The sequence below is a fragment of the Pleuronectes platessa genome, chromosome 16, assembly GCF_947347685.1.
Source record: "Pleuronectes platessa chromosome 16, fPlePla1.1, whole genome shotgun sequence".
In the NCBI taxonomy this organism is placed as follows: Eukaryota; Metazoa; Chordata; class Actinopteri; order Pleuronectiformes; family Pleuronectidae; genus Pleuronectes; species Pleuronectes platessa.
The window spans coordinates 23,777,545-23,787,425 of NC_070641.1; the positions used below are offsets into that span (position 1 = coordinate 23,777,545).

Consider the following 9,881-nt stretch of genomic DNA (forward strand, 5'->3'; position numbering starts at 1 on the left):
TCGCTGCAACGCTTTGAACCGTGCTTTCTTTTAAACTGAGAAGATGGTGAACATCTCGTGTGTGTGTGTGTGTGTGTGTGTGTCAGGGACATGTCATCAGTTGTGTTGAGCATCAGTGTGTGTATTGTTCTTTTAAACACACAGGCTGGTTCCCCACTGCCTGATCGGACCTGGGGGGGCTCTAACATCTCGGGGGCCCAGTCGGGTCATGAAGTGCTTGGGTCACACGCTCTCCTCTAGCAATGCTCACAATATTACACAAGCTAAAATAACAAATATAGAATATCAAGAAATAAAAACAAGTTCCTTGAAGAAGTCGCCACACCAGAGAGGCTCCTGCAGTGACCCCTGGTGGCCAGATGAGGTCATTTAACTGAAGTGAACTATTCAAAACTTTAAATGAGACGTTTCTCTTTCTCTTCTGGGATTAAGAAACTTTACTTCACAGTGAGAAAGTTGCTGCTCGTGTTTCATCACTTGTGTATCTGCTGTGATTTGTACCCCTGGACCTGCCTGCGGGGTTTCCCAAGGGGCTGCTGCTCTTCCCAGTGTCAACACATGTAAAGAAGGAAAAGCCTTTTTTTAAATAAACCTTAATTAACAGTAAATAGCTCCCAACACGGGTGAGGTCATCTCTCCACCTCCACATCTGCATTAGAATGGGAGGCCGCGCGGTGAAGCTGCTGCGTAAACACTCTTATCACCATTACGCACGGCTCGTCCGGCGCAAATCTGCAGCCTGTGGATATTCTGGGATGTTTTCGAGCTTCCTGAGGCTCTTTGTCAAAGTGCATGTGAGACGGAGGAGTTTCCTGGTTTGCCAAGTGTCGGTCTCCGCGCTCCGGGCCCGAGGAGCGGCTTCACATGGAGGTTTCTGTGGGGAGAGGAGGGAGCCAGACAGGCGACAGTCAGCTCTGACTTGGCCTCGGGGCAGAGGCAGGAGCGAGCGGGCGGACCAATGAGAAGCACACATCCACTCCCCTCAGTCCTGCCCGGCTCGGCTCGGCTCGGCGCACCCTGTAATTAGGAGCTCTGGCTGGGTTGGGCGCCGCCACCGTGGACATCCTGGCTGCTGCCGCGTCAAGGGACTTTGGGAACAGCAGCTCCAGGTCCCGAGAGAAGAAGACAGACATGAACGGACAAGCGTCCCCCGTGTTCGAGGACAAGAAGCCGTCCCTCCCAGTGGCCGGCGGCTCCATCTCGGCCACCAAGGCGTCCCCGACCCTGCCGGAGTCCTCCTCCACGGACATGGGCTTCTACAGCGGCGGCTCGCAGGACTTCTACCCGGCGCAGCAGCAGCAGTACGCGGCCCAGCACATGAGCCCGTACGCGTACCACCACTACAGCCTGAGCGGGATGGCGGCCGGCGGCGCGTACCCGGTGGGCAAAGCCGAGTACCCGTACCCGCACGCAGCGTACCGGGAGCCCGGTGCGTTCAGCCGCGAGGTGCAGTCCGCCATGCACGACGCAGGTGAGTCCACAACCTCCACATGGGAACTACATGCTGAATATGGATCATGTTTATATGAAGAGTCCATCATCTGCTGCGTGGAGCGAGGTCAGAGAACCAGACAGAGCTGAGGAGAGGTTCATGTTTGAACAGGAATAAAAACCAACAATAATTCAGGCATGATGTTTAAAAAACAACTTATTTAATATGTTCCACTGATTCTCCTTTAATCACGAACAGCTGACTCTACATCATCAGAGGAGTAACACAAACAGAACTTTAAAAAATATTATTTCTGTTGTAATAACCATAAAATATAGCTGGAATAACGTTCACCCTAACTTCCACCTGCTTCTGTCAGTGTTATAAAAGGTTAAATGCTCAGGAGGATTTGAGTGTTTGGGATTTGAGGCTGTAATAAAAAACTTACTTTAACTAACTTTATCTTTATCTTTAACCCTGAGCTGTAATAACTCAGTGGAACCTGGTGGATCTGTGGATCTGTGGGGTCCAGGTCTGACAGGTCAGGGACTCAGTGAGAAGCTGAGTTGGCCGGAGGACGAACCAGTTAATGAAGTGTTCTGGTTTCCATCTCACTCGCTGCAGCCGAGTTTCTATAAAGTTTAATGACTTTGCTTCGAGGAAACAAGAGAAAACATTCAACTTTAAATGTGATGATTATTGTCTCATTTCTATTTTCTCATGAGAAGGAAGCTCAGTATAAAAAGAAACTTTGATTTAACGTCACATTGTCTCTGAACTTCTCCTGATTGTCTTCAGGATGAAGAACTGATTCATTCACACTCATTTTGTCCATGAGCTCTACAGATAATATAAATATAAGTAAACAATAACATAAAACCTGATGAGACTTCGTGTCCCTTTAATGAACTTCAGAGGAATATTACACAAAGTCATTATAAACATTATAATTGTATCATAAGAACATGGAGGTCAACTTCTTGGCTCTTTGTCTTTTCCTTTGAGCGCCGCCGCTCTGTGTTCAGAGGCTTTTTCCTCTTGGCTCCTTCTCGGGCTTGGAAGGTGTCTCGGTTCAAACCACAGAGGGAAAACAAACCCGACAGACTGGTGTGCTGGTTTTGACATTCCAGTTGGGAGTTGACTCCTGTAAATGGCCTCAGGGGACTTTGGCCCTCAGCCACGCACATCAGGTGTCATGACACGTCAGTCAGCCTTGGCCTTTGAATCATCCAGCGAGCACGGCTCCTTATCACGCAAGGTGGCCACACCCTGACAGACACACACGCAAACAAACACACAAACATCTCAGGGGCTCTCGCTTCCTTTTAACATGAAAACACATTTTATTCAGCAAGAAAAGAAACATGTGCCAAAGAGAATAGATAATATCACTGGTGTGAAAGGGCCAAAGCAAAAAGTAAAGAAACTCTAAGGTCACGATCCTGAGTCTGTTCAAGACCCCACGTCCACAAACACACAACAGACTCACAATAAACACAAGGTCTGGCCTTTTATTAAACAAATCACTTAGAATTTATATATTAAAACTTCTCACAGCGCGAAGGTGTAATTGTTTAACTTCAAATACATAAATCAGGATTATTTTAATAGCAAAAGTAGCAATTAAATAATATAAATGACTAAAATACTCACAATTGTACTTCTGTTTGCAAACTATACGTTTAAATACATATATTAATACATATTTTTATATATAAATATATATGTATATATGTTGATCAAATGTAAATGAATTAGAGTAAAGTAGTTTGAAGGGATCACACTGAACAGAAGTGTCTGAGGAGCCTCAGAGGCAGGAAGTCTGCGAGAAGCCTCCAGGCGACTTGAAAAGCTCCTATAAATCCCCCCCCCCCCCCCCCCCCCCGGCTGCGGGAGACACTCAGACCAAAATTATAAGTTCAGAGCGCTGGCGGAATTTCTTTGAAACTTCGGGGTTGTAGCGGCCGAGGTTATTTTGGTTCTACAACTTCTCTGCACAAGGAGCCGAGTTGAGACCCGGCTCAAGGTCTTCATGGTTTTCCCTCCCCCCCCCCCCCCCCGCAGTGAAAGAAGAGCCGGACATGGAGGTGCGGATGGTGAACGGGAAGCCCAAGAAGGTTCGCAAGCCCCGGACCATCTACTCCAGCTACCAGCTGGCCGTCCTGCAGAGGAGGTTCCAGACGGCTCAGTACCTGGCGCTGCCCGAACGGGCCGAGCTGGCGGCACAGATGGGCCTGACCCAGACGCAGGTGAGGAGCACGTGGTTCAGAGACAGAGGAAATCACAGGAAGCTTCTCAGGAACCATTAAAGGATCAAACTGTCGAGGTTTTCAGTCTCAGTCGAGGCCTGATGGAGTTGAGGTGTCGGTTGAAGTCCTGAACGCAGTTGAAGTGTCAGTCGAGGTCGAGCCGCCGATAGGATCTGAAGTTCAAGAAGATGAAAGCGAGATCAAAGGATCTGAGACGTAATCACAGAAATCACCTGCTTGTTATTTCACTCATTGAATCGTCAGTTTTCGGTTTGGCAGCTTCGGAGCGTCCAGGTGAACCACAGGAACTAGAACTTTAATTGGTTCAATCAGAAAAGATGAAAGCCATTTTAAATAAGTGGCTGATGGATTAAAGTGCAGGCGAGTGTCAGGGGGCGTCGGCTCCGCTGCCACTCGCTGTGTTTCAGCTGTCAGAGGAAACTTAAAAACTATTGTTGAAGTGTGACTCGATGATTGATGACTCAAGTCGGTCCTTTTGAACTTCACCAGCGACCAATGAGAAGCCTCGAGAGATGTGAACAGGCTGAAGTATTTAATAACTCATTAAGATATGAAGTGAAGTGACATAATTGTACATTATCAACAATAAAGTCTCACAATTTACAGGTAGACACATTATAATTATTATAAAGTGTACAAATCAAATATCCGAACAACAAAATAAACTTAAACACACTGCAATACAAAAATAAAAAATGTCTTCAACAAGAAAAACTTTAATTAAAACCAACATGGAACAAAGTCAACTAGAGATCCAGTTGAACTCAGTCGTTTGCCAGAGGACCCGCTGCGAGTCGCTCTACGAGTCGCTCTGCCTCGGCCGCTCTGGTTTACACAGTCGTGCGCTTCCGGCCTCTATGATTTACCACAACATGAATTATCTTGGCTCAAGTGATAAAAGAAGGAGCTCGCTGCACCGGTTGCTCTATCGCTGCTCCTGTAAATCATTGCTCCACTTTGTGCTTAAGAAAACAAAAGCAGGAGCGCGACGGCCTGTGGTGAAACATGTGATTGTCGTGTCACTCAGCTCCACGCGCTCCTGGCTTCAGCGTTGTTTATACAAATCACAGCTATAGAATCATATTACAGTCGAAGGAGCTGCCAGTAATCCAGCGTGTTTCTTACACTTGTTATTCGGAGGCACGAGCACGTTGAAGATATCGATATCACCAGCTGCCTGCTGGAACCGCAGAGAGAAGGTTTTCAGGCGGAAACATTTTAATAATTGATTTGATAAGGAAGCTCAACTGAAAATAAGTGGGACAACAGTAGTTGGCATGTGGGGATGAAAGTGAACAGAGGTTTGAAAACTCCTGAGATGCTCCAGAGGGGCTGTGCTGTTCTCTGGAGCTCCTCCCTCCAGCCTCCTGGTAAACACTCCACATAATGTCCTGACCGAGCTCAGGTGAGGAAACAGCCGGAGATTCTCTGGAGGCTTCACTGGGATCTGATCTCATGCAGCAGAGTCCGATCATACGTGCCACCGCCCGCTGCTCCACCGTCACCTGGACGCTGGGTCGAGTCCTGTGGACACGTCAGAGCAGCTGCTGCTCCATGTTCATGTGGGAATAAGAGACACTTAGCAAACCTTAACCTGAGAGTGATGATATGAATAATACAATTATATTCATTAGTCTTTGAATAAAGGAACCTCCTTCCTTCTTGTAATCCTCACATTTCATGTTCTCTCGTTCAGGTGAAGATCTGGTTCCAGAACCGTCGCTCCAAATTCAAGAAGCTCTACAAGAACGGAGAGTTTCCACTCGGGGAAATTGCTCTGGAACACAGTCCAGAAGCCAGCGACTCCATGGCCTGCAACTCCCCCCCGTCCCCCGCTGTGTGGGACGGCACCAGCAACACAAACAACAGCAACAACAACAACACAAACAGCAGCAGCAACACAAACAGCGGCATCAAGAGTAACGCACTGCTGGAGCCGACCAGCAGGGGGCAGGGTCCCTACCCGCCTGCTGTGGAGTCCTCGCCCACCTACATGGGGGAGTTCTCACATCAGAACTGGTACCAGCAGCAGGGGGCTCATCTGGGTCTGCTGGCACCAACGCACCACACGCCCTCCACGGCGCCGGCCGCCTCACAGAGCATGGGAGCCGTGTACTGACCCCCGGACGCTGCTGAACAGTGTGAACGGAGCCTGGGGGGGCGGGGGTGGGGACGGGGGCGGGGGGGGTCTGACGTCATCACACACGGGTCACGACTGTAGAACCTGACACGCATGTTGTTTAACAGGCTCGTCTGCAGTGAACAGAGATAGAGAAGGAAGTGCTGGCCTCAGGTCAGCTCCTCGTCCGAGACGCTCACCACACGTTACATCAGTTGAGTGACAGGGAGGCTCACGCTCACCTTTTATTTGTATATTTAATATTTTAATTATGACAGTATTTATGTCAAACACCTGCGATGAGTCGTTCTCTTGAACCTCTGACAGTAAAGCCAACATTCTCCCTTCATCATCCTGGACTGAGCAACACAACTGAACAATGTTTGCATACATAGTTTAATAAAAGTTTTATTATATAACAGATATTATCGTCTGCTGCGTGTGTATCTGACGACGTGTGTGTGATGACATCACGTGTCGGCGGCTGTTTGGCGACGAACGATGACTCAGCGATAAAAAACAACTTGTGTGATTGAATGAAGTTTTATTAAGAACTTTTGGGTGAAAGTTTATAAGATGTGATGTATTTATTAATCTGTTATTCAGGATTTAAATCCTCCGATATTTTAACATGAAAATGTCACAATTCACTTTTCAGCAGCTCAGTCTCATGGATTATTAAAACCAACAGTTTCCAAAAATAACAATAATCATGAGATATCATATTTCACATGTTTGTTTGTTTTTTACTTTTTGTATTATTTACAGTTGAAGGTCAGGATAAGAGTTTCAACACGCTGTATCCTACAACTCCCACAATGCAACTTGGCAGCGTAGCTCACTAGACCCTCTGTTAAACATGTTCAACCTCTAAACTGAAATATCAGAACTAACAAAACTTCTCAGTAAAGTTGTGCGACTGTTTGTGCGACTGTTTCCAAATATTCTCCACGACACATAATCCGATCTTTAAAGATCTTTGATTCCGGTTCGAGGACCAGAAATAACCAGGAAGAGACAAAGTGATGACGAGTTGTTTAAACGTCTAAAAATAAGTTTTATATTTTGTATTATTAACATGTTGTACTCAGGTGTTTTATTTATAGAGTCAACTGCAAATCTACGCAGTTCAGTTTATGCATTAAAAACATTTTATGTTTCAGAAATTGAGTCAAAAAATAAAATGTCCTTATTTGACTAACGTGTTTGTCTCCGTGTGTATTTACCTGTGAACCCACACACACACACAGACACACACAGAGGAGTTGATGGAGCTTTCCTGTCTGTCCCAGTGAGTCACACACTCGTCTATATGTGATACACAACTTACAGACACGCACATGCACACGTGTATGTGCGTGTCTGGGAGGTTGTGGGAGGTGACGGAGCAGCAGACACTCTGGAGTCTCTGGATATAATAACACACTGCAGACACACACACTGAGGCTGTGCTGCTTTCATGTGGCTCACACAGAGACGAGGGTGTGTGTGTGTCTGTCTGTGTGTAGTTACTGCTCATGTTGTGGGAACCTAAGACTCTTTAAACAGTCACATTGTGACGTGCCAACATAAATCATTAGATTCAAGGTGAGGGTTGAGGTATAAGATAAGATCATAATGTTAGACAATATAAGATAAGATAAGATATATCTATATATATAGAATTTAAACAAGTAGAGTTTATTTATACTGAAAGAAAGTCTTGTGCCATCTTGCTCCAGATTACAGTAACACAATATTTAATATAGTATACAGTCAACAAAACAATAGAATGTACAATCTTTAAAAAATATAAGTGACATTTTTAATAAAGTATGTACATATTTAACATATATATGAAATGTCCAGATCAATATTTTAAAATGCTGAATTTCTTTTAAGTTTAAAAAGCTTAAAAAGCCTCTCAGCTGTTTCCTGTGATCTGTAATCGACCTGTTCAGCCTCTGATCGTGATCGACTAGTGATGCCTGCAGAGTCCAGAAGGGGGAGCTCTCCACCACGAGGCCTCATTGACTCAAGAGACCAACGAAGAAGAAGATTCAAACGTCACCTGCTCCAGGTTTGTTCTTAGCATGTTAGCTCATGTTAGCTCACACTGACTGCATGTTGTGTGTTTTGTTGAATGTTGTGTGTTTGGTTGGATGTTGTGTGTTTTCTGTATTTTCTCTCAGTACATCTGAACACAGACTTGAACTCTTCACGTTCTCCAGAGTTTCTCTTTCACACACGAACATCTGACACCTTCTCAGTAACAACAGACATGTCTGTAGCGTTCAGGTGGAGCCGCTCTGTTCTGTGGACGCTCTGTGGACGCTCTGTGGACCTGAGACCACGGGACCGACTGGAGGACCTCATCTGAACATCTCCTCCAGAGCAACGTTCACCCTGGGATCCACTGGAGGTTCTGTGGGCTGAGTTCTGCTCCAGCTCCGGACCCTTGAAGGATAAAGACCACGGATGGAATCTTCTTCTACTGTCTAACTGCATAATGACACACAACTCTGATGAGACAACTGTGGAAACACAACCACAGTGAGCCTGTTAGGTCATAGGACACAGTTGCAGGTTCCTCCTCGTGCTTCCTGGGATCAAACCCACATGGTGTTCTGGGCGTGAGGGCGTGGCCCCACAGATCCAGGAGGACACCTTCTCTGTGTGTTGAGGCTCTGAGCTTCCTGTGCTGAGCCCTCAGCTTCCAGGTGTCACAGAGGAATGTGTGTGAACGTCCCCGGGAGACGGACGCCAGCGGGGGCCTGTAGCGACTGGCTCAGCGGGGGGGGGGGGGGGTTCACCTGCACTCAGTGGCTTTCTACCATGATAACCAGGATCTCACCAGACAGCAGAGGGGGAACAAACACTAACCACGCTGCATGTGCACAAACCAAACGCACCTTTCTATCACCACGGGGGGGTGGAGCTGAGCTCAGGGGGCGGGGCCACGCCGCCGCCGGGCCTGGTGGGCGAGACGATGACATCAGCTGCTGAGCGCCGAGGAAAAGTTTACGACCGAGTCATGAAAGATTCTGATCTGACGTTACCTTCCTTTTCCACGCCTGCAGCCACGAGCCACACAGATCTGCTCCAGGAGGCCGATACCGAGGAGAAGAAGAACCGGGTCAGAATCTGAAGTCTGAATTCTGAAATCTGAATTCTGTGTTTGAGTTTCATCGAGTCTCAACTGAAGATCTTGAAACTTGGAGCTGATCGTGTTAAAATCCTTTGGAATAACAAGAGCGTCTGATATCACTCGTGTGTAGATATCTGACTGTGATGCTCCTCACGTAGGCAATCTTGTTCCCACACACACACACAGACACACACACACACACAGACACACACACACACACGGACACACACTCTGCAGTACCTCAGTTACACTTAAAACTTTAATGTTTGTGTTTCCGCGCTGTAGGAGTCAAGTTTAACAAGCAACTCTAACATGACCCCTGCTGCTCATGGCTTGTTCTAATTAATGTCTCTCTCTCTCTCTCTCTCTCTGCCTCTGCCTCTCTCTCTGTCTGTCTCTCTCTCTCTCTCTCTGTCTGTCTCTCTGTCTGTCTCTCTCTCTCTCTCTCTCTCCCCCCCACCCCCCCCCCCCCCCCTCTCTGCAGGACGTCACATGATGTCATCTGCCCAGTAGCAAGTCTCTGGTTTTATGTTTTTTTTCCACCCACTCTTTTATTTGGTGAGTTTTCCTGAGCAGTGATGAACTGGTTCAGAAACACAGACCCACAGATCCTGAGTCTGTTTATAATTCTCGTCTGCTCTCAGCTGGATGTTGTTAATATCACAAAGTTTCATGAAAACTCTTTATGTCTTTGATGAAAGGGATTCTTCAGTTTTTTTACTGTTACTGGGCTCATCCCCTGTTCTGTACTTTATATACTGGTCTGTACTGGTGAAACAAATAAGGTGCGTTCAACCTGTGAGATAAAAACCTTTATCTCACAGTTTTGAGCAGATTAATTTTATCAAACAATAACACAACTATTATCAAATAATTCAGTCTCTTCACTGAAGCTTCTTTGTGTGAGAACCTCGTGTTTGTCTTTGTTGTTGT

General features: G+C 46.5%; 1 protein-coding gene across 1 annotated transcript; it reads left to right on the forward strand.

Annotated features, from left to right (window-relative positions):
* Nucleotides 1-669: 669 nt before the first annotated feature.
* LOC128458461 (homeobox protein Dlx3b) lies at nucleotides 670-5,821 on the forward strand. The gene is made up of 3 exons (XM_053443299.1): nucleotides 670-1,471; nucleotides 3,497-3,681; nucleotides 5,399-5,821. The coding sequence occupies exons 1-3, from the start codon at nucleotides 1,132-1,134 to the stop codon at nucleotides 5,819-5,821; spliced, it is 948 nt and encodes a 315-aa protein (XP_053299274.1). The 5' UTR covers nucleotides 670-1,131.
* Nucleotides 5,822-9,881: the final 4,060 nt, after the last annotated feature.